Source organism: Siniperca chuatsi, linkage group LG10, assembly GCF_020085105.1.
Source record: "Siniperca chuatsi isolate FFG_IHB_CAS linkage group LG10, ASM2008510v1, whole genome shotgun sequence".
NCBI classification, from domain to species: Eukaryota; Metazoa; Chordata; class Actinopteri; order Centrarchiformes; family Sinipercidae; genus Siniperca; species Siniperca chuatsi.
In genome coordinates, this window is record NC_058051.1 from 24,316,864 (window position 1) to 24,341,662 (window position 24,799).

Consider the following 24,799-nt stretch of genomic DNA (forward strand, 5'->3'; position numbering starts at 1 on the left):
CAGTAGGTAAGTTGAAGGTTTAAATGACTCCACAGGAGGGCACTAACAATCTAACTAGCAATGGTAGGTGCAAATGAACCATTAAGTGTTTCTATGTAATAGACCAGCAGTTTATTTCAGGGTTTGACTCCTCAGTTTTCCAGAATACAGCTCAGTGATGAATTACAAATGTAGGGTAAATAATCAAGAGAGAGCCCTTGAGAGAACAAAATGGAAATGCAACTCCATGTTTGAGCCAAATAAACAATAAAATTACATGTCAACATGTCTGGGATCATTTGCATCTGAGTTACTCTCTTTTTGTGACTTACTGTAGGCCTACAATTTATTAGCTTTGTGAGTTATGATATTTTATATAATATTTTTAAGCTGTCAGTGGCAAGTGAACAACAAGCAATTTTATAACTACTGAGCTGGATGGAGCTGTCTGTTATCTTTGATCATAATGCACAAAATGGCTACCATGTTTACAATAGACCACATACCTGTAACATCTGTAGATCAACAGGTCATCAGTATTTATGTTGTATCAGCAAATGTTTGAAAATAAAAATTGAAGTCTGCAGCCCAGAGGAAATAAGTGAGACAGAAAATTCTACTTTTGGAAAGTGATGGTCCTCCTAATGGAGTCACATGACTTGTATAAACAGTAGATGAGTAAAGGAAGGTGTGAGGTGTGTTATATGCAAAATAGAAAAAACATATTTAATTTGGAAATGACTTTACACTAATGCTATGTAACATAAATAACTGCAGCTGTAAATAGCAAAAGAAATATGGAGAGTGATATAACATGTTTTACATTACTAAAATTCCCAAATGATAGTTTAATGCTGTGGTACCACTATTACCAGTATATCTGTTAACATGCATGGTATGTGCTGTGTTTTTTGACTGTATTTCAAACGTTTGCTGGTAGGATAACAAAAACCCAGCATGGCCCAGGAACACGTCCTCACAGGGCAGGAAGCTACTGCTGTTGCTTAGTGACCGTCACTTACTAAACAGACCTTTTTTACTTTACTTAGAGTATGAATGTTTTAACATAAATAACATAACATAAAAACAGAAAAGTCCAGAGTATTCAGGACAGAGTAGAAAATAGACTATTTATTTTGATTTTCTATGTTGTTTGGGTTGTTTTCCCTTGTTTGTTGTTTTGGCAAAACATATTTATGAAGTGCTACAAACATGTTACAATCATCATTGTTGTTTTGTGAGCAGATACATTTGGAAAGTCATGGCTCAGTTTTGTTTCCTTTTAACATTAAAACTCGATCTGTTTCTTTCTTCTGTGTGGCACAGTTGTATAACCAGGGAAGCCTCCATTTTTAGATTGCTCTAGTTTTACATACTTGTAGGCAGCCACATCAAATCATTTATTCATGAGGCTTTCTTTCTTAGCTTTCATTAAGACGATGGGAAGTGAAACATGTACAGTTTGTAGGCATTTCACAACAGGGATTTTCACTATGTGGCATTCAGAATAGTGTGTTTGTCTGCAAAAAAAACCCCAGCACAGAATACTGACAAAAATAAGTTAGAAAAAAAGGAAGTCAGAGAATGAGTGATGTGATGCAGGGCAAGAGAGTATGTATACAAGAGACTGTAAAGTTCTCAGGGCGTTTATTTACAATAAAAACAACAACAACATACATACATTTCATTGTAAATCCTGCTGGCTATTAACTATTTTCTTCTGTACTTACACCATCAGTTTGTGATGATAAGGCAATTCAAATGATCAGCATGTACTGAGATTTCCCTTTTACAGAACAGTCTGAATGGCTTTTAAAATAATTTTCTTCTAGAAAACCCTCTTAAAATAAAAGAAAAAATAAATAAAACAACAATAAATTGTTAACTTGGCAGTAATTTCAAGGTGTTGGTCAATACCATTTTAAATCAATGGCCTATACATTATACACTACGTACTCCAACTAAATATCTATTTACAAAATCAGTAGTTGTATTTGGAGTTATTTTCTCACATTAAAAGCAAATAAATGTTCACTGTTTTATTATAATTGCATTGCAAATTTACTGCACTGACAGAGATGTGACCCTTGAAATAGACAGAGCTTTACAGATGACAACATTATAATTTACTCCAAAGCAACACATACAGTATAAGCATATAACAGGATGCTGAATGTAGTCACCATACGCCATAAATGCCACTCCGACAGGAACCAAATCAATAAATAAAAACATATATTGAAGAGAAAAAAGCAACTCAGAACATAATGTAGAGACTGGTCTCCTCACCAACAGACAAGACAGACAAAGCAGTTAAATCAGTCATTGATGGATATATCCATACATTAGCAGACAATACACATCGTGCTGACGTATAACTGCATTGCACCACCATTTTTTAAGAAACTAGTGTGCCTCAAAATTAATTTGAATATATTAGATTAAAATATCCATCTTTGATGCTGAATATTTGGCATTATGTATACATTAGAGATCTTTATTGAGCCAAGACCTTTGTTGATTTGGTTAAAACATCCAGGCAATAATCTTCTCTATGTTGCAGCAAAAGTCGCTCTCACAATCTCTGCAAAGAGCACAATGGCACTGTCTTTACCCTGAATAGCCAGCAGACTGGGCTTCAACAAGACAAACTAAACCAAAGTCACATCTTTACCAAATAAAACTATTTAATTTGTAGATAAAAATGTGCACTTTTGAAACAAAAGGTGTGGTAAAAACATACAACTAGGCAACAGATGTGTGAACAGGCAAAGAAAAAAGTGGAAGGAAACAACACTGTGCAAAAGCTGGCCCCTCTTTCTGGCCTCCTCTCCAGTGTCCTCCAGGTTTCTGGATAGCTGCACTCTGGCCCTCACTGAGCAGCAGACCGGCCAGGCTGCACCTGCTTTTTCTTTTCTTTCTCATCTTCCTCCTTCTCATCATTGGTCATGGCGAATGCCTGCACTTGTCTCATCTCCCAGAGGGATTGTAACTTATGGGAATGCTTTGGGAGTAAGAGAGATGTCTGGTCAAAACTCAAAATTATTCATATAATTAGTCATATTAAATATTAGTAAAAATTATTCTCTGACAAAACATCTATATGTCTTGGTTTTGTTTACCCCACAGTAATCTTGACAAGCATTATGATTATAACAGTTACACAGAAAACACCTGAATTTACAGTACATTTACTGTACAGTACACGAGTATATGCACAATTTGGTGTGCTATCGATGTATACACAGTATATCTGGTCCATAGTTTAAATCCGTGGACTGAGAGAACATGAGAGGGTACTGAGGAAAGTCTAACCTGAAGATGGAGATCCAGGATACAACCAGGTGGGTGGAGCTAACAGTTCTGCACACAGAGATGCACAAACAGCAAAAAAAAAACAAAAAAACATCAGGAACAGCACACAAAGAGCAATTAAAAAAACAAAAGAAAAAATCATGCAGAGCAACAAAGGGGATTTAAAGGTAGCTGATAATTGAGAAGTAAGATTTCCATTTAGTCCAGGATGGGGTTGACTCACTGATGAGGACTGATGATCGTGTGGTCGTTCCAGTTTGATACGGATGTCTGTCCCCTTCCCTCGTTCAGATTTTCCTGGCCCTGAAGGATAGGTCAACGGTGTATTAAACCAGTCACATACTGTATGTCCATCACAGACTGACTTTGAAATGAGTTAAGGTTATCCATAAATATTAACAGAGGAAAGATATTTGAGTAAACTGTGTTTTGACAAATAAAAAAATTAGGTGTAGAGACTACATCAGGAAAAATGGATATTCAACTTTTTTTTACCCATTGTTGGGTTAAGATGAAAGATTGTATTTGCTAAATAATATTCTGAAAAGATTATTGTAATGTTACATAATTTGTATTTATGGTCATTTGTGTTTCTCTTGTAAAAATGTTTGTATCCATTAAGAGTAAATATGATATTTTGTAAAAAGTATTTTTTTTTAAAGATGATGATAATGCTGTTTTGTATACTTGGTGCTGTATCTATTGTAGGCTGGTCTATAGGTCACATGACTGATCTGATATAAGGGAACCAGAAACAGCCTCAGACACCACCCTGATGAAGGCAAGATAATCAAAAATGGTTGGTGAGGTGCACAAAACATGGTGCACTGGAGAAGAGTTGTGTGTTGTCATGTTTTAGATATTTAATCATGTTGGTAGACCTACAGGAATACTGCTAAAATTACATTTCTGTTCAATTCTATCACTGTGTCTGTGTGCACCATAGAAATGGTAACTATGGTGCACCAGAAAAATGTCCTTTTTTTCAACTGTCTTCTCTGAAAGCCTCACTAATATCCTGTTCATTCCATGATGACCTCTCATGGAGGACTATGGACATGTGAGACAACATTCATTTATTGATGATCCGATGAAGCGTTAACTAATCCCATAAACTCATAGTGACTTATTTGTTTTCTAATGGTGAGCAAGAGGAATTCCTAATGCATCCTGCATTTATTCATGCATTAAATCATCATGAGTCATTGCATGCATTAGTTATGCATCAGTTAATCATGTGGTTTCTACCCTTATTATGAAGTGTTTTCCGAAAATGCTGAGTAAATAAATATATCAACAAATATACAAATGAGCAAACAAGCACACTCTGGTAAATATGCAGTAGTTACTTAAAAATAGGCATTTTGTTTTACAAACAAAATGTACGAGATTGGTTAACTCTTATATGTTCTAAGTGTTGAATCATTTCTCAATATGCTGGACCTGCTTCTCCATGCACCCCACCTCTCTCACCTGGGAAGGTACCGCGACTGGTGGTACTGGTGCTGCTGATGCTGTCCTCCAGCCAGGTGCTGTAGGTGAAGGAGTCTCGCTTGTGTGGTGTCCCGGCAGACGACAGACTCTCCTGGAGAGTGTACGGAGGAGAGACATAGCAAAACATATGTATGTACAGTATATCAGACTTAGAGACAAACCGATAACATATAAGCACTTGTTTTGTTTTCTTACAGGCACACATACTGAGTATAGCACTCACCATGCCTGTGTCATAGTCCTCTGTGGCCTCCGTCTCATTCTCCTCCACCACACTGGCGAAGCTGCTAGCGTTGGAGGAGGAGCGGGAGAGGTCATGACCCTCAGGGATGGATGGGGCCCTACCACCGAGACAAGAACTACACCCTGGGTTAATCAGCCAAGCCTGATTCTATCTTATGTATAGGACACAGTCATTCAACATGCTGCCACAGCTAAGTATTGCCCAGCGATTACACAAACACTGTATGATCAATATACAGTATCCATGTAATATGGCTGTAACCTGCCTATTATACACACCTGTTCTTGGTGGTTGTGAGCACCTCGGGAGAGCTCTGATTGGATGAGTTGTCAGATTTGGGGTCTTGAGAGACATGACCACTGTCAGGGGTCTTCTGGGTATTTGGGGAGTTCTCTCTACTGCTACGTGAGCCAAGAAGTACAAAATATCAAGAAAAGCAAACAGGATGCAACATAGACAAAATCAATAAATATGCATGCACTGATAACAAGTAAAATGTAGTCAATTATGAACCTTTGTTAGCGATTACAAGGCTTTAGATACAAATGATAGCAGAGGTAGAAAATACAAAATGGTGTATGGGTACACACAAAAATAAATACAGCAGTAATATGCAGGAGTCTTTTCTCACCTCTTCTCCTGGACTTCTTGAATGTTTTCAATACCGATGGCACTGCTTCGCCTGGAGCTGAAAGGACCAGACCTTTTCCTAGTCGGGCTTTTCCCCGGGATTATCAACGACTGCCAGGGAGAGAGGAAAGACAGTCAGCATCAGAGTCAAAATACTTCTAGTAACTTAAAAATTAAGTTAATCTTGAGAGCTTGTCAATCTATTCATGTATTACTGAGGCGAGTTAGTGATTATTTTGACTTAACCATTTAAATTAAATTTTTACTGTATTCATTTGGAAAAATGCTTTTCAAAAACACAGTGAAATTGCTCCCTTCGAGTTGTTACTATGATAAAAAAAGAAGTTAAAATATGCACTTAGCGGCTTAATGTCAAGCCCTGGTGCCAGTCTTTCAGCCAGAGCAGAGCTCACTAAGGCGGGAGATGAAAGATGGATTTAAAGGCTCCGGGGCGTACCACTAAATATGCTTTCTCAGCAACTGCTTTGTTCATTCAATCTCCCTTTTAAAACCCTCAAAATAAGAATTTGAAAAGCCTTTTATGCAATGTGGCTTCAAAGAGCAGGAGGAGGATTCATTTTTTATAATTTCTCTGTAAAGGTGTCATTAAATCATTAATATTCATCATTTTTAAACAAATAGAGAATCAAGCATAGTGGAATTAAAATACAGAATAGTCATAAAAGACCCCAGAAGGCGAACGCATACTGCAGTAAAGCAGATAGGACAGTGAGAATAGAAGAAGATCTACAATATTAGTCACTAGGGAGCCAAAGGTAGCCCCTTCAAATATGAGTTTTACTGTCTATGTGCCACACTCATATAACAGAGCTGCTTATCTCTTAATATGTGTATGATTTCTAGATGGTAGTTTATGTAAAATTGGAATTAACAAATTAATTAACCAATGAGAAAATGTGGAGGAGAATATCAATATCTGCTTTTGTTTTAACACATATTGAGATCATTCTCTTTATACAATACATCCTATCTGTCACACACAATGCATACTATGTTGAATACAAAGTGCTGAAATGTATAGAGAAAAGTGTTTGGCCATGATGCAGTGAAGCCGGAGAAAAGAGGAGAAGCGAGTAGTTAGAGTAGTTAGAATTAGACATGAACCTCTTCTACTGTTCCTATCCCTATGGCACTGCCTCGACGTCCATATTTACTCGGACTTTTGCCTGGGACAAGCAATGACTGAACCACACAGGAAGAGGAGATACAGAGAGGGAGAGAGAGAGAGAGATGTGATGAGGACAGACGACAAAAAGGAAAAGAGGAGGGTGGGGGTTGGGGGAGGGTGTGGAGAGAAAACATGAGATATATACAAATATATATGAGATTGCATGCAGTAAGTCATGTTGTTACAAAGCATGTGTTAACTGGAGAATACAAAGAGGGACATTTCGGCTCCATGGGTGCAACACAGGCAGCTGAATGGGAGAGAGAAGTGATGAATCAGTTATGTGAGCCATATGCCTGTGAGAAAGAGGATGAAGAAGAGATAAAAACAGCAGGGGAGGGCATACAGCATGTTATACATTAGGTTTCACATCAAGACAGTGTTATGGGCAAAAAGCAAACTTGAGTTATATTCATATTAATATAGCATGTTGGTTAATAATAAAGGTTAGTTATTTTTTAAGATGGTCTTAAATGTGATCTAAACATTCAGTATTAATGAGGGTGTCTGTTTCCAATATGACTAAAAAATCGGAAAAAATATAAATCCATAAAAAATACCATACCCACAGCCCCCCAAAATATACAGTTTATAAATATATATATATATATATATATATATATATATATATATATATATATATATATATATATATATATATATATATATATATAGACAATATATATATATATATATATATATATATATATATATATATATATATATATATATATATATATATATATATATATATATATATATATATATCAGACAAGCAACCATATGCAATCATTGTTAAGTGAAGACCTTGTAACTACAAATTACATGAATTACATTACTTTCAACTGAAGGATAAAAAATAGTTGAAAAACTATTATGCAACACTTCACCTTTTGGTCAGAACCAATTATATAAACTTAAAAATGTAAAAAAAAGTTGTCATTTGGAGATACAAAAAAACATGACAGAAAAAGTCATTTGTTTATAATCACAAAACAAAATATTGTGTGATCACCAAAAAAAGTCCACAAGCTTTAGCTGGCATGCACACACACACACACACACACACACACACACACACACACATTCATTAGAATTCAAGTGAGCATTTATGAACGCTACAGATGCATGGGGATTTAAATAATGAGAACACAGGTAAAAGCAGTAAGTATCAGAAGCAGGTTTAACCCAGGGGAGAAATTCACCTTGTGTGCTAGAAACATTCAAGTCTATGAGTGTCCAGGCACTTCATCTTGTGGTGGCAGACAATGTGCAACCCTTGCAATGTGAAAGCCAAGTTTATGACCCAGACATAAATGCTCCACTCGACTGAGTGTGCAGCCCTTCTCTGTGAGACGTTAGTGCAGCAGGCAAGTGAGGGAGGAGGGCGCATGAACTCTAGTAGAACTGCTGGGGGAGGGAGAGGGAGCGAGACTCGCCTCACTCAAGACCGGGAGGAGTGGGACTGTACTTACTATCCCTGAGAATTTGGGGCTCTCTGCGGGGTCGTGGTTAAAGCTGCCGCTGAAGCTAGTGGAGACTGTTTGTGGCTTCTTGAAAGCAAGACCCATGGCATCCATAGACTGGCTCCTGCTGCGGATCACCCGCTACAGAGAGAGACGAGGAGGAGGAGATACATTCAGATGGCGCTGACCCCTGTGACCCCTCAGCATCGCTGTATGGTGTTACAGGCCAAGAGGAGCCTCGGGGCTGTCCCTGAACATTGACCACTTCAGGCAGAGAGCACTGGCCTGATGCTAATCCTGATAGACAAGGAAGCGACAGAGAACACTGCTAAGCTTTAGTGCCCAGAGGGGGGTTCAGATGAGTCATTATATGTAGATAGGTGGTAAGAGAAGAGAGGCGAAGTAGAAGGGCCAAGTGGCTCACAGATGTCGGACCACACTGAGTTTAAACACAGCCAGGAGACGTTTAAAGCCCAAATGCACCTCTTTGCAGGAATGGAACAGAGTGAAGAGGCAAAGGCATCTGATGGTGAAAGAAATCTATCCATTCCCTTTGATATTATGACAAAGATGACAGAATCATATAAATAAGTGACCAGTGACTGAACAATGGAGCTTGTGGACAGCACAGCAGCACAAAACAGCTAGGAAGCATGAGGAAGGAAAGCAGGGAAGCCAAGAGTGGTGTGTTCTAGCAGGACTGAGCAGCAGAGCTTCTCTTCATTCAGATTAATAGAGATTGAGAGAGATTGTTAAAACCCTTACAGCCCACAGCTTGCATACTGACATGAACAATACTGAAAAACTGGCTGAGAGAAGACATCCTTTTTTACATCCACAGAAGAAACATCTGACAGTTGGTACAAAAATTGGTTACTGTACCTGCCTGTTCCTGTGCAGAAACAATAATCTTTATAGTCTTATAATTGATGACACTATAGTTAGACATTTTGGGAAATGCGCTTATTCACTTTCTTGCCGAGAGTTAGATGAGAATATCACAATCACTCTCAAATGTGTCCCTTAAATGAAGCTACAGCCATCAGCGGGTCGTCTTTGCTTAGCATAAAGACAGGTAACAAGAGGAAAGAGCTAGTCTGGCTGTCCGAAAGTAATAAAATCCAGCTACTGGCACATTTAAAGCTCGCTAATTAACACATTGTATCTCATTAGTTTAATCCATACAAAAGCCAAAGTGTAAAAAATTGTGATTTAACAGAGACTAATATGGGTTCTTCTGTCCAAAGCTCTGAGCCAGACAAGCTGGTTTCTCCTGTTTCCAGTCTTTATGCTAAGCTAAGCTAACCAGCTGCAGTTTCATATTCAGCAGACACACATGAGAGTGGTATCTATCTTCTCATCTAACCCTTAGCAAGAAAGTGAATAAGTGTATTTCCCAAAACATGAAACTAATTCTTTAATGGAGATAAGTCTAAGCTTGAATTAAAATTTCCGTCTATGTAAATAACATTGTTCCAATCTTAATGGTAGCATAAGTAAAATATAGAAATGAATCATTATAAACAACTTTGTTTAGGCAAACATGTTTTACCTTCTCAAACTATTTTCTTTCACTTGTTGTTTTTTCTTTTCTTTTTTTTTGAAGCAGAGAGTTGCAGAAAGTGAAGCTGTCAGATTGAAGCCCCAGCCTCTGCTGCTGCCTCTCCAGTTACCTTGAAGGACTCAAAGAAGCCCCCTCCTCCTCCACTCCCGTTTTCCAGTTTGTCATCCTCTCCTCCAACACCCATCATGGCCTGGCTGTTCACGTGGAGCTCCTCATAAAGGGTCTCTAACAAGGCCGACCGCGTCCGTTCCTTGCACACACACACATACACAAAGAGGGAAATGAAACAAAGGGAAGCAAAGGATATTTTGTATGGCTCTGCCCAGAGATGCAAAATGACAGAAATGCTCTTCAACAGCTCACCTCTAATTTGGCAAATTTCTCAGCTTTGTAGCAGGCATACTCTGCATTGATTAGCTTAGTAAAAAGGAATTCATGGAATTCAGGGCCCTGGAAAGAGAGAAGCAAAGAGACAAGCCTTCATGTTTGAAACTAAATGATGGGGACTGACTAGAGGATGCAGTAGTTCAGGTCTACATGTTGCTCTTTCTCTTACTTTTATAAAGACAGCAGGGTTTGGGAGGGCCGGGCCAAAGAAAGGTACATCATCCCGTGCTGTCACTGACACCTAAGAATTAAGAGTAAGATGAAGTTTAATCAAGCGTTTATTACAGGAAACAAAGTCAGCCCATAGTGAGGTAAATAAGTTACCCTGTAGAGAACATTGTCAGAGCAGGGGTTGACCACTTGGACCACAACGTAGGCGTGGAGAAAGTTGGAGGCGATCATGTCTGGTACAAACGGAGTGTTTTCCTCTTGGAATACGATGGCCACAATGTCGTTCCCTATGTGCCTTTTTCTCTGCAACTGCAACACACCAGCCACATAGCAACTTATGAAAAATTAATTTAGAGCTAAATCAATACAAGTATGCTTTTGTCAAGACAGTTATTGTAGGATGAAAGAATGCTGATGCCCAGCATTGGATGACATGTATTAATGTTATTTGTTATCTGCAGGTTTCAAAAAGATTTATAATGATTCAGGACTTATTTAATGCTGCCTGGAATTGAAATTTGAAGTTAAGAGATCTTTTTGTTGCACTTCTTATTAATTGTTGATAAAACCCAGTCTAATTCAAAGAATACTTTATACTTTTTTAACACTAATGACAACACAAACCTAGCAAATCAGGATTATTACCAACTGAACACAGCTAAGAAATTATGTGAAACTACTGATGTATAGAGTATTTGTGTTTAACAAAGAGGATGAACTGACAATTGCTTTTCATACTGTACAATTAAGCCCTGTTTTGTGCAGTATGTAGAAATGATAAACAATTGCAAAAAGTGCTCTCTCTTCATTCTTCCTTCTCCCTGTCCAACTGAAAGCATGTGAATTTGTGAAACACCACCAGGGTGTGCCGTTTCCTATGATGACTGCCTGAGCAAGCACTGATTGGCTCAAAGGAGCCAGTGCCTTACTCCCACTACTGCTGAGGAGACTGAACATATAGACATGGCCTCATCTGTGTTTGTACAAACCACAATAGCAAATGGTCTGTGAGCTTGTGCTAATTAATTAGTGTTTGTGTGAATATGTGAGACAGAGAAGGAGGAGGACTCGGTCTTGTGAGCAATGCAGCGCTTTATCTCAGCTTTAAATCACTGTGAGGGAGGACTGCTGCTCACATATGAAGACACTAAAGCATACATTTAAAGTGACTCATGTTTACTACTAGCATTTTCTCTTAGTATGTGCTGCGGTTGTTTGGCACAGGGAGGTACATGCAAAATATGGTACTACACTACCCAGAGGGGACCTGTCTGACTGCTTGCAGTGAATCATGAAAGGTGTGTTAGTCTGGTATTGCATTATAGTACCTGCTGGGTGTCCCCCTCTGTGTAAGGCAGCTTTGTGGACACATGGAACATGACCTCTTTGTTGCGGTAGTTGCAGTAGACAGATTCAGCGCCAGTCTGCCCGTGAGTCACATCTAACCCTCCACGGAAACTGCAAGCACAAAGAACCATGCCTAACAAGATATTCTCCACCATCACTACAATAGGATTACCATCATTCCTGTAGTTAGCCTGAAATAATGTAAATTGTGGTTAGCATCAGGTTATGAAATGTACATTACGGTAGAGTATATTTAGTGCCTTCAAACCACACTTAGATCCTCACCCTTTAAACTTGTGCAGCTCAATTTTCTCTCCTAGAAACTCCAAGAATTCTACAAAGGCAGGACTCTCTTCACTGTTGCCAAACAGCTCTTCCTCTGAAGTCTGTAACCAGTGGAAAAAAACAACTTATAAACATCAAGGCTTGGAGGACAAAACGATTTCAGTAGCTATAAGTTAAAAGCGCTGAGGATGACTTAGACAGTACACAGTAGACTGCGTACTGTGCGCTACAATGTTAGTGTCCAGTAATGATGGCACTTATGTCTGCATTATAAATAAACAAGCAGTAAAGACAATGTCTGAGAAGCAAAATGAAAACTGATCCCAAGAGGGAAGATCTGCATGCTAGAGTGCCAGCAATGGCCGCTGAGTATTTTATGTAAGGTGTGTTTTTACTGATCTAACAGATCATTAGGGTCAATAACTGCATGCAGGAAAGTGAAGTGTATTCGTTGTGTGTTTGGCACTCTTGTTCAAACATACTGCATTTGCATTTGAGATGACAGAGGTGGCTTCAATCAATTACAACAGTAGGTATAATAAAAGGTTTAGAGCTTGTGCAATAATGATTGGCTGTGAAGGACTGTTGATTATCTATTGTTAGCAAGTTGAGTGATGATGGGAACACAAAAGCCTGCCTCAACACAAACACATAGAAACAATGCCTGAGAAGAAGCTTCTGTTGCTTATTGGGTATTTCTGTTTTGTTTCCCATGTGCAATATGCCTAATTAAACATCATGCTTTTCTCCACTTAGCACCCCTCCTGAATAGAAAGTGTTCTGGAGGATAAGCACAGGGCCCTCACTGCCTTCTTGAGTTGGCCCTTGGTTCATTTACAGTGTATTTAACAACAGTGCAACAGAGCAGATCTCTACACACTGAGGTCTCCATTTGAGGGTACAAGTGCCCTCAGCAAAGGATTCAATAGCTCTTCTGCCCCTCACATAGCAAACAAGAGGGCTCTGATTGAGAGGGAGTGTTGGAGACAGCCACAGTGACAGGGCTGAACTGAAAGTCATAATTAAAACTGAGGAGGACTGAGCATAATCAGCTTCCTTTAAGAAATTAGAAATTACAATGTATAGCACATTCTCATTGTTGATGTGACTGGATACAATGAATATATAATGATAAAAAAGATGCATGCACTTCTACAAAACCATCTCTGACCCAAAAAATGCATCTTTCCTTTTAGTTTACATCACGGCTTTATAGCTCACCTGTCCAAACTTTTGATAAATGACCCCAAACTTGAAATTGTTGCTTATCACATGTTCATCGAAGGTCACAATAAGTCTTGAAGCCTGTAAATATATATATATATAGATATGACAAGAAATGTTAAAGGATAGGTTCACAGTTTTTCAAGTCTGTCTTAAAACAATAGTCAAGTGCCCATATGAATATTGAACCAGGATTTGCTTGGTGTGGCCGTTAAGGGATCTCTTGCTAACATGCTTCCAATATAAGTGATGGGGGACAAAATCCACAATCCTCTTCTGGCTCAAAAATGTATTCAAAAGTGTATGAAATTTCCACTTTTTGTTTCCCTGGACAGTGTTTCCTATGGGCACCTGACTTTGATTTTAAGACAGACTTTTACAGACAGAAATTACAACCCTATCCTTTAAACCATCAGATGTGTGGGCAAACCAAACCAAATCTTACTTTTGGATAAAGAGCAGGAAAAAAACGGTCCACGTTGACCTCTTCACAGATAAGCTTGGATTAAAGAAAGAGAGAAAAATTGTTAGAATGTGGTTAGACACTGTCACAGCAGATCGATCTCTGCATAATAAAAACATTTCTTCTTACCTTGGCCATTTGGACCACATTGGGAAACTCTGTCAGACAGGAAATAGGGATCACATCATGGTAGGTTTTCAGCTTGTTCCTGGTAAAGTCAGAAAAACAGTCAGTGTGGTTTTCAAAGCCATATAATGTGATGCAACATTTCTCAGAACCTATCAAAAGGGAAAGAGATGATCCGGTATGGACCATCATCAAACTTCCCCACCCTTGCCTCTCTTTGCCTTGTCTCTCTCCCTCCCTCCATCCCCACCCACTCGCTGGCCTAAATAGTCCATCTGTTACTCTGCTGTGGAAATGACAGTGCTGTTGACACTCTCTCCAGCTTTATGACTCTTATGATAACAACAGTGCTGCGAGGATTTGTTTATCCAGTCAATACTGGGCATTTTAGGAACAGCATTTTTTTGTGCTTTTATTTCCTGTTGATCATGAAAGTGGTGACATTTTGTTTAAGCCTACACATTCATTTACTTCAGATGCCGATGTGCAGAACACAGATTTAAAATTTTTATTTTCTCTGTAAATGAAGTGACATTTTACTGTACCAGTATGCATAATGAGCATTACCTGAGCATTAGACGGAGATGTTCCTGGTCACCAATCACATCGTACTTTAGAGAGAACACCAGATGTCCGAGGGCACTGTCCACTGAATAGTAATTAAAGTGTTCCTGAGGGCAAAGTACAAGGATACAACCATTAGTATCAGTCATAAGAGTGCATGAGACATGTGCATGCGCTCCAGTCATTACCCATATCTTTCCAATCTAATTTGTTCGTATTATGTGTGTGTAAGAACAGGTGGCAAAGCCTAATGCATCTTCATTAGCAACAGTGTATGAGTTGCCAAACAGTGAGGCTGGTCACTGTTAGTGGTTTACTCCACTGGGATTCGCTTATTGCTTATTCATTTGATTACTATAATGAGAAAGAAGTGAAATTGTATCCAGTTTCTGGAGTGAAAACACATGGAAAATAGAAATGCTCTATTTTATTACAACAATCTAACAAGCTAAATATAATTTTGCAGTGACACCAAAATGTTGGAGAAGATGCAGTGTAGTGTTTGGTCCTGCCCAATGTTAAAGACATTCTGAGAAACAATAATTATAGAAATTGAACAAAACCCCGATTAGAAAGCCTCTTCTTTTGGATGTATATTTTGTATTAATTGGAAGAATGGCAAAAAAAAAAATATCAGTGTAAGAATGATACATACGTACATGCAATTTTTATATGTAATAATCTTTTATCTAATTTTTTATTTCTGCTTTCAAACTTATTAATAAATGATGGTTTCAGAAATCATTCCCATGCATCCATCACTGGAAAGAAATAATAGGGAAAATTCAAACCATGGTGAAATTACATTTAAGTTTAAGAGGCAAAATAGGGAAAAGTACATGAAAGAAGATGGAGGAAATTGATTCATTATGAATAACAAACATATGTGAACTTGTTTAAGAGATTACTATGTGTTAAGAAATTAATGTGTATTGGATATTTGGCATCACCCCTTATTTGTTCGTTTTATATTTCATGTCTTTGAGCTTGCTTAGATTGTCACAAATATAGTTTTTTTAGTTTATTATTTGCTTTTTCAACATGACAATAAAAAGTATGACACAGTGGCTAACCTTGCCCAGGAAGTGTTTTCGGTAGATTGTAGCTGTTGTGTTACATTCCAGCTTGGTGCGGGTGTTTGGGGACAGAGGCTGCAACTGTTCTGTGTCCACTGTGTCACTCAGCTCATGGTTGGTCCCTTCAATCCAGTAACCCCCAAACTGCGGCAGGAGGATGAGAGGAAAGGGACTTTTTCTGCCCAACACCTATCCCAAAATACAAAATAAAAAGGGTTGACAACTAGAACGATGTAATTGTGAAAGTAATTTCAGGACAAGAATGAAATTGAACTGATTTCTCAGCGATACACAAGCACTAATGGTGAAAAGTGCTACTGCAGCACATCATCATCCTACCTCATGGACACTTGGGTATGGAATGTAGTCCTCCTCAGTCTGAAAAAATAGTGAAAAAAAGATTTGTTTCCTCATCAAAGAATAAAAATAACCATGCTGTCCAACTCTATAATCCCAAAGAACACAGTTTCAGTATAATTGCATAACCATTATGCAATGAAAATCAGTTTTGCAATTACATAGGAATCAATGCATTTCTTGATCAAAGTATTGCCATAATTTGGCACAGTCATGGCTTAAAAAACGGTATTACATTATCATCATATCCTGTTAAATTCTTTGTCACTAAGATTTCACCATTTCCGTCTGCAAAGCATAGCATCAGAGGATATATGATTTTGAATCCTAACTAACTCTGTCGGTATAAGAATGATGGCAAGACTTGAGAGCATTGCATTACGAATAATACTGTGCTATTGTGAGCTGAAGTAATCAGCCTGTCTGGCAGAGCAAGATATGGTGGAGCAGTCGTGAGACAATGACCGCATCATGTGAGTCATAATACTGTGTCTCTACATGGAGAGTAGTACCTTCAGTGGGGGAGGAAAGGTGCATCTCTGCTCATCCATCCTGTTGCCCTACAAGAGGAGAGGGTGAGATAAGAAAACCAGAGAAAGAGAGAGAAGGGTCATGCTCAGTCATCAACACAGCAGTTGGTTTTGCATTCAAAAAAGTCAACACAAATACCTAAATTCAAACATTTGTCGCTGATTAAATGTATTAAGAAATCTACATAAAGAAGTGTAATAATCATGTTTTAAACGACTACAATTAAAAAAACAGGAAGAAAATTATCAACCTCATTACATAACAACACAACACAGTTTTCCCAAGAGATATGCAGTAGGCAACAAAGCAAAGTCAGAGAGGGACAGATGGAATGATACAGACAGAGATACATTACATACACAGAGAGTGGATACTGAAAAACAGTTAAAGGATGCTAAAGAGCAGCCATTTGGGAGCGACTTAAAAGTCTGTTAGCACACAGAAGAAGTGTGGTAATGAGACCCCAGTGATTAAAAAGATGCTGAGCTTAGTGACACTCGTACATTGAAACACCCATTGGACCTGAGGTGTGTATGTGTGAAAGCGAGTGAATGGGAACGATGCAGAGAAAGATGCAGTGATACTAAATCAGGGCTAGGTGATGGCGCCTAGCGTCAAGGCAGAGAATACATCATATCGATATATTGAGGAAATGACATAGTCTTGCATCACACCCCCTGCTAAAGAGGAATATTAATTTTTAAAATATTCAGTTATGCCAACATACACTGCCAGACATGAAAGACGTTGAGGCCACTGAAAGCTATTATGACTGTAATTAATTTTTGAAAACAATGACCTATGTGTACTCCATCACTGAGGCACTAATTGCTAACACAGATGCACAAAAACATTATGAGTTTTGAAACACTCTATCATAAAACTCTTAGCCCGTTACGTGTGGGATTGCATGATTAAAATAACCATCCTTCCAAAGCCTTCAAAAACCAGGAGACAGTTTTTGAGGCGAGATAATAAGCTTACAGCGCTGTCAGCCAGTGTTACAACCAGAATGTTAAAAGAGACACTGAGACACACACATAATGCTCTGGCAATTCTCCTCTGTAACCACCAGACTCAATATCCTTCTCATGTACAGAAGTATTGTAGCCAGGAGAGGGCCAGAGTGTTGCAGAATTAGGAAGAGACACACTGGCTGGTTAGTTGCTTGGTGAGTGTAGCTTAAAAAGCCGAGACAAAATACAAAGTTCAATGCATCATCTTACCTGCATCTTTTCAATCATTTCAAATAAGTCTGTGGTCTGGAGAGAAGAGAGTGAGATTAAATGTTTTGAGTTTATTTGTTGGGTGCTGAGGTTAATTTATTTCTACAGCAGTGAGTCTGGTTGTTGCAGTTCAACCCTGTTCAGCAATTATTATGTGGAGCCCAATCACACTCTATCCAGCTACAGAAAAACAGTCAGTTTTGTTGGTCATACTTCCTTACTAACCGTAAAATTAACATTTTTCTTTTCCTTCTTATTAAGACCTAATATGTAGAAAAGTGGTAACTCTTCCCTTTGCCACAAACTGGGCTTTCACTTTGATGAAAATGACAAAATAATGAAATGACCATAAAGCATTTATATTAAACCAAATAAGGGAATATTTCATGTATTATATGTTACATAGGTTATGCATGAACACATATTCCTTTTGTCTGCTTAAAAGATATTACACACAAAGAAATGCACAGTATGTTATTCTACAGAGTGACTTTACTTGGGATTGTTTGGGGTCAGCTAGACCCCAGAAAGGTCTAACTCTTTGTTAGACTTCTTATAAACAAGTTATAAAACTCCAAAAACAGGAATCCAAATGGACTTATTTAGGGTTTTGGAGGGGTAGTGCTGCATAAAAAGTACTGTCAACAACTTCTGAAAAATCTATTTGAATTCATGTTTACCAGCAATTTACATAAAATTAAGAAAATTCATGACATGTCAAGGTGATAAAACTACTGTGTTTTGTGTTTTGAGCTGTTAAAGAGAGCCCAGGGTCTCCAAGGCCCCAAACAGAACATTATGGTTAATTGCTTACATTTCTGTCAAATACTGAACATTTGGAAAACTGGTTCCATTACTCAGTGCTGTACAGTAGGTGTTGTAAAGTTGGTAATGCACAAAGTTTCTGTTCCCATGACTTACAACACTGCCAATGTTAAGATTTATATTTATTTTAATCAACATACCTGATTGCAGCATGTGATCTCTCGCCTCTCCCATGTGGTTTGTCATAATATTACACAGTCATGTGTGACCGACTGGCTTTCCCACATTAAACCTAATTCTTTAGATCCCCAACCACAGCTGTTGGGGTATTGTCCTTTAAATTTTTAACATACAAAACTTGCATGCATCAGTTGAGCATAACAACTGTAACTACTGCAGTAGTAGTCCAACAGTCCATGGAAATGTTGATCTGGACCAGTCAAGTGAAGGCTGAAATGTTTAGCCAGTAAAGCCTGATATAATCAAACAGTTTGTGTACACAGCAATCTTGTCATTCAGTGTGAGTATGAGTAAAGTCCTCCACCATGTGCAAACAATAGTCTGCCACAAACCCTGAAAGTAAATAACCCCAGCTTCAACAACGTTAACCAGAGATTAGAACAAAAGGGGCTGTAGTGTTATCTTTGGACTCAAACAACAACTGCATTAGCCATAAAACTGTATGTCATGACATACAGCCCCAAAAAAGCATGAATAGGTCTGACCAAATCTTGTAATGTTACCTGTTTGTTTACACTAAAAGAAACATCTGATAATAGAACTAGAAATGTTCTTCTTCAGACATGTTTCTTCAGCTCTTCACTTCAATAAACAAGCAACATTAACTGTGAGGTTTTGAATTCCCAACTTTAATCTCAATTTGGAGAGGAAGTTGTCCAAGCCTCTGCTGAGAATGCGGCCAAATTACCTCTCTAGTTTGCCATCTAGTGATGTTTTCCATCCAGCATGTTCTCTAAAAAAAGCTACTTACATCTCTGGGTTTGTTCCAGTGTGCCTTTGTCATCATTGGAGCACTGAAGTAGTTGTCATGATTTTTAGCCATTTTTAACTTTCCTCAAACCGGCGTCCTGCAGCTTCAAAAGATGTTTTTCGACTTAACTGACTTCAACAGGTTTGGATTAACTCGCTGTCTGACTGCTGTGCCTTTGTCAAATGCCAGACAGTTGACTGTGTCCCACTGTGACACCCGAGGTAAAGCTGCATCCCTGCTAACTGCAACCATGAATGACAAAGTTGCTGATCCTTCTTTGTCACTTTCTCTGTAACATTGCAGGAAGAAATCCAAACCAAATATCATCCACCTGTATCTTTAGCACTAACCCTATCTTGACTTAGGCTGACAGGTAGTCGGAGGTGGAGTCCAACTCTTCTACTCTCATAGACAAGCCCTTCAACTATCTCCTGTTCACAAAGGAACTATATGGGCAGTCCCACTACACTAGACTCCCAAAGCTATGTAGTTGTAATAAATGATAAGCTGTGAACAAAATGATGTGGAAAATATTGAGATAAGTAGACAAAAGTCTTAAATGGAATCTAGATAAAAACAAGAACACAAACTGCAGTGGAAACAAAATGCAGACAAAGAGCAACCTTTTGAGAAAAAACAAGACATCTCATTGCAGCAGAAAAACAGTTTGGGGAAATGACCAGAGCAGAGGAGGTGTGGGGATCCACAGGGAGTGAGGGTAGCATACAGTGCAGATGTTAGAGCTGAGACCTTTCATTATGAGAGCTAATTAGATCGTCATTATGACAAGAGGCAAATTAAATGTGCAAGACCTCACTCCTCCAGACTTCTCAGATGCAACTCTGTGTGTCCTCACAGAGCTCATTATTACTCTGACCAGCTCCAGAAAACTGAAGAATATGCAGGGGCTTATATTTTTGTCTTTTTCTTTGATGCACAGTATGTCTGGTTCTTAGATCTGCTTTTTGGTTCCAGCTAATTTAGGGTTTTTTAGGATCTCACTGTCATCGCAAATTTATGGAGGGCTATAGAAATTGACCCTGATTGATTTAACTTCTGAGAAAAACAGGTTGCATGGTAACACGACAAAGAAGAAAAACATGTTTGCATTAGGAACCCCACCCCAAAATAGTGAAGCAACACTGTCCATGAGCACCATAGGTTGAGTTTACGTGTGTGTATCCTGAAGCTGTTGTTTTAAGTGTGTTGTTTAAAACCTATTTGGTTAAGCACAGGGTTACTAGCATCTCAGAACTGCCTTGAGACACATGCTTTATTTTTAATTAGCTTGTGATGAGGAACTGTATTGCAAACTATGAAAATAATTACTGTTTTGAGTGGTTGTGTTTCCTTTCAGAAATATGCAACATTGATAATATGACAGTATAGCACTGTGGATTGAATTAGGCAGTGACCATAAGACCTGGTGGGGTTAATTGCAGATTGACCTGGTTTTCACAGAGCTCTGATGAAAGTGATACACTCCTCTGAGTCTTGCCCCACTAAGCCCATCTCATACTACAGTACATCACATCACCATGCTGTCCCTCAATATCCTCATCAGATATGTTCCTTTTCCTGGAATCCAAATGAAAGGGGGTTACAGAGATCAAATATTAAATATAACTGCATTTTAACTGCTGCTGGCACCCTTTAGAGTGTAGGAAAGTTAAGTGTTTTCTTCTATCCAATTACAAACCTCTATGTAATGCACTTTTCTGCTGTTTCTCCTCTATGATGAGAAGAAAAATGGAGAAATACTATAAGCCAAGTATGGAATACCTTCATTGGTGCCTTTAGATTCGATTTGCAGACACTTTTATAATATTTTTTCTTATCTTATTGACTATTTATGACTTTGACTCGCAGTACTTGCTTGCTATCTTTCTTTATATTTTTCTACTTACTGTGTTTGTTGCATGCACCATAATACCAAAGCAAATTCCTTGTATGTGTAAACTTACTTGGTAATAAAGCTGATTCTGATTCACAGAAATTTCATTAATTCTCTCCTCATGTTTGACTAATTGTAACTAGTAAGTCTAAAGCACCTACAGATGGCGTGTGCTGCAGGGATCAGGAGTGATGGCTAAACTACCCAATCTCCAAATTCTCCTTTAATCCCTTTCTCTTTCCACTCCCTCTGCTCTACTCAGATCAAGTCAGATTGCAAGAAGTGTAAGCCCCATCCAAAGTGTGAGAGACTTTATGAAACCAATCTGACAAAAGTGAGATTGTATCCACTTTTAATCACCACCAAGTTCAGCTTTGTTCAGTTTCTAAGCTCCCGAAATATTTCAAAATAGCTTTTTCACATCAGTCATCATTTATAATGATAAGATGTGCCTAAAGGTAGGCCTGAAGATTCTGACAACGAGAAGGATTTGATAGGTACTGTGACAGCCTAAATAGATTAATTGAAAGGATTTCCTCTTTAATAATTTTCACTTCCTGCCCTTTATATTCTGAATGTACAGTCACAGCAATTTTGTCTTTATTCATATGATTTCCTCTGAAAGGAAGAATAATAGATCAAGCTAAGCTGAATCATAAATGCTGAAAATCCTGAAAAATCATTGAAAACTGTCTTAGTGAGAGACAAATTGAATGAGACCCTCTTGCACTGAATCTTACAGAGTATATGGCAAAAAATGTATCACAAGCTAAAAAACACACTTTGGATGAGCAGAAATCGGCACATTTTAGCTTATCCTTATAAAACGGCTGCAAAACACTGAAATTTTACTGAAGTAAAACTGGCTCATTGCTTAGGATGGCATAAAAACATCTGGATAATAATTGAACCCCGCACAAAGACTGATTAAACATTACCGACTTTGGTGGGGGTGAAGAAGTATGTCTTTTGATTTAAAAATGACTTTTTCTCAGACAGGCTGTATTTTGTTTGCTTTGATGGAATCAGACTTGTTAGGTTTGGATTGAGAAATTGTCAGCATCAAGCTGCAATTTCCTGCTAAAAATAGATTTGTATTAATTGAATCAGGCGAACATAATCATCCCAGACACGGAGCTCTGTGCACTCCAATTACATAAGTTAAACAAAAGAAGACGAGAATAAAAAGTAACACTGCAAGCAGAAAGTCTGGGTCTGATACAGTCGTGAGAGATTAAATACAGACAGAACACCGAGCAAGTGCGTCCAGACAGAAGCAGGTGTAGAGACAAGATGTGCAGAGACACAAGATCGCAGAAAGAAAGGTCACACAGAGGTTCATCAGATAAGGTCAGGGGTCGAAAGTGCAAACTCAGCCCCCCTCGTTCTCCTCCTACCTTGTGGAATGGTGAGGTGGTATATGGGAGTGTAGGCTGGAACAGCTGGGGCTCTAGTGTTGCAGGAATTCGGGGGTCACTCCCATCTTGTTTCCTACAATCAGACAGATGCAAGAGAACATTCAGTCAGAAAAGGTCACTCAGCTTGAGATCAAGCAAGAGGACAATAAAAGGTAATGCCTCCGGAAATGTTGCTGGTCGCACTTAACAACAGAATGCATTTGTCTGGACAGTTGGTCTGAGGCTTTTTAAGATGAACTTAATTATCTTCTGTGTTACTGATCCATTCTATTTTATTTATGTCTCTAGAAAGTGAAACACGTAAAGTGGTAAAACCAGACATGGTTTACAGAAAATGTAAAACTTTTTCAGACACAAAAAATAGGACCTTTAATTTCACTGTACAAATCAGAGAATACATGCTGCAATTCAGATTAAGACCTCTATGAATCAGTTCAAGAACTGTAGCTATCCTTTATTTTCTCACTGGAAATAATCTATTTTGTCTAATCTGCAGTGCCCTGGTGATAAAGGGTTAAACCTAGTGCCCAAATGCTTTCATCACCCCTAAATTCATTAATTTTAAGTCTAAAGGTTTACTCTCATAACTGTCTAGGAACATGCAAGTTATGTCTGACACTTAATAAGTCAATATATGATTTCTTCGCTGTGGACATCATTCCCAAAACACATCAAACCATATTCTTCCTTTTTTTTAGTGCATAAGCTGCTATTCACAAACACTTCAGGGATCTAGGGACACAATACCCATAGTTTCACATTTATTCAAACAGAGCATCTCTCTTCTCAAACCCAGGAGAGTAGCACATTGCTAATGCAAAACTGAGCAATACTACTGTCATGCATCCTTTGCTCTAAACTCAATATCTCTACCAGCACTGTTTTATCCCCACAGGATCACTGATCGATACCCCTGCTGAATATGGTGCCCTATTGACACTGACAACTGGCCAGTTTGCACAGGAGGCTTTCATTTTGTCTGATTAATTCACTCTATTTAAAACACACAAAGTGATTGATCAGTGTGAAAGTGGATCTGAAATTATCATGAAGCAGTGATAATGCAAAGTGAAAAATATGTATTGCTGGCTGTGATGGTCAAAGAGGCTACAGCAGCCACAATGAAATACATATCATGTCTCTGTATCTACAAGGTGCTGTGTACTCCAGCAGCCAAAAGGCACCAAAATCCACATCTAGAGAAACGTTATTCAGCGCATTCAATGACTCAGTGAGACATAATGGATAACTCTTGAACTCAAAAACTAACCATTTTTCAAGTAGATAGTGTGGCTGTCTGTGCTGACACAGTAATTATATGAGTGAATGTATGGAGCTGTGTTGGTTTGGTGCTGAGGATGTAGATAAGACAAACTTAAGAGGGACAGTGACCGAGATGGAAATCTGTTTTCACATTCACTGAGTGTACTCAGAATCAAATATAGGTGAAGAACAGAGAGCGTGACTCATTAACATACAGTGCTGCCTGCTGTTACACAACGAGTGAATCTTCAATCAAGGAGAGTCCTGCATCATCCAAGTGAAATGGGAACAATTGTGATTATGAACCTTTTCTCAGCACGCTCAATAAACATGAAGGAGGCAAGGAGAGGAGCCCCTGCAGCAGCTCTCCCATGAGAGAACAGGATAGGATATGGCATCAGCTGCCCCAAACTCTTAATTAGAATTGATGCACAATAGATGGATGCAGGACACACAGAAACACACAGACACAGTTACATTTATGTGAAAGAAAATGCTTTCATTTCTAACAGTAAAGATAGACATTGTATTATATCAAAAAAATTAGAGCTAATACTTGTTAGAGATTCATATGCATCTGTCTGTCTAAAGTCGTAGTATGTTGTGCATAAGTAATACTGTACAAAACAAACAGTACATAATAATGCCAAAAATTGGATATACCATCTATATCCCACTCTGGCAGCATCAAAACACACATCAGAGTGAAAGTGACAGAAGAAATGTCCTGCCCAGACCATTACAAACTCGTCCTTCATCACAAGCATGTTGTGCAGCACACATTACATACTGCTGTTCACCTGCCTGCTCTGTGTAGCGTTACTACATAA

General features: G+C 38.4%; 1 protein-coding gene across 19 annotated transcripts in view; it reads right to left on the reverse strand.

Moving 5' to 3' along the window:
* Positions 1-1,609: 1,609 nt before the first annotated feature.
* rap1gapa (RAP1 GTPase activating protein a) overlaps positions 1,610-24,799 on the reverse strand; it is a 42,651-nt gene continuing 19,461 nt past the window's right edge. For 3 of the 19 annotated variants that reach the window (XM_044211411.1, XM_044211426.1, XM_044211425.1), the window contains 24 exons: positions 22,686-22,779; positions 17,639-17,674; positions 16,394-16,441; positions 15,864-15,902; positions 15,522-15,713; positions 14,452-14,555; positions 13,888-13,966; positions 13,741-13,794; positions 13,293-13,376; positions 12,072-12,172; positions 11,768-11,897; positions 10,593-10,748; positions 10,438-10,509; positions 10,245-10,331; positions 9,991-10,131; positions 8,327-8,458; positions 6,788-6,865; positions 5,664-5,773; positions 5,311-5,433; positions 5,012-5,147; positions 4,768-4,879; positions 3,518-3,597; positions 3,295-3,363; positions 1,610-2,983 (listed from right to left, as the gene is read on the reverse strand). In XM_044211411.1, coding sequence (XP_044067346.1) covers positions 3,334-3,363; positions 3,518-3,597; positions 4,768-4,879; positions 5,012-5,147; positions 5,311-5,433; positions 5,664-5,773; positions 6,788-6,865; positions 8,327-8,458; positions 9,991-10,131; positions 10,245-10,331; positions 10,438-10,509; positions 10,593-10,748; positions 11,768-11,897; positions 12,072-12,172; positions 13,293-13,376; positions 13,741-13,794; positions 13,888-13,966; positions 14,452-14,555; positions 15,522-15,713; positions 15,864-15,902; positions 16,394-16,441; positions 17,639-17,674; positions 22,686-22,779 — 2,218 coding nt within the window. In that variant the 3' untranslated portion in view covers positions 1,610-2,983; positions 3,295-3,333. The other 16 variants (XM_044211415.1, XM_044211430.1, XM_044211429.1 and 13 more) reach the window with 14 other exon arrangements.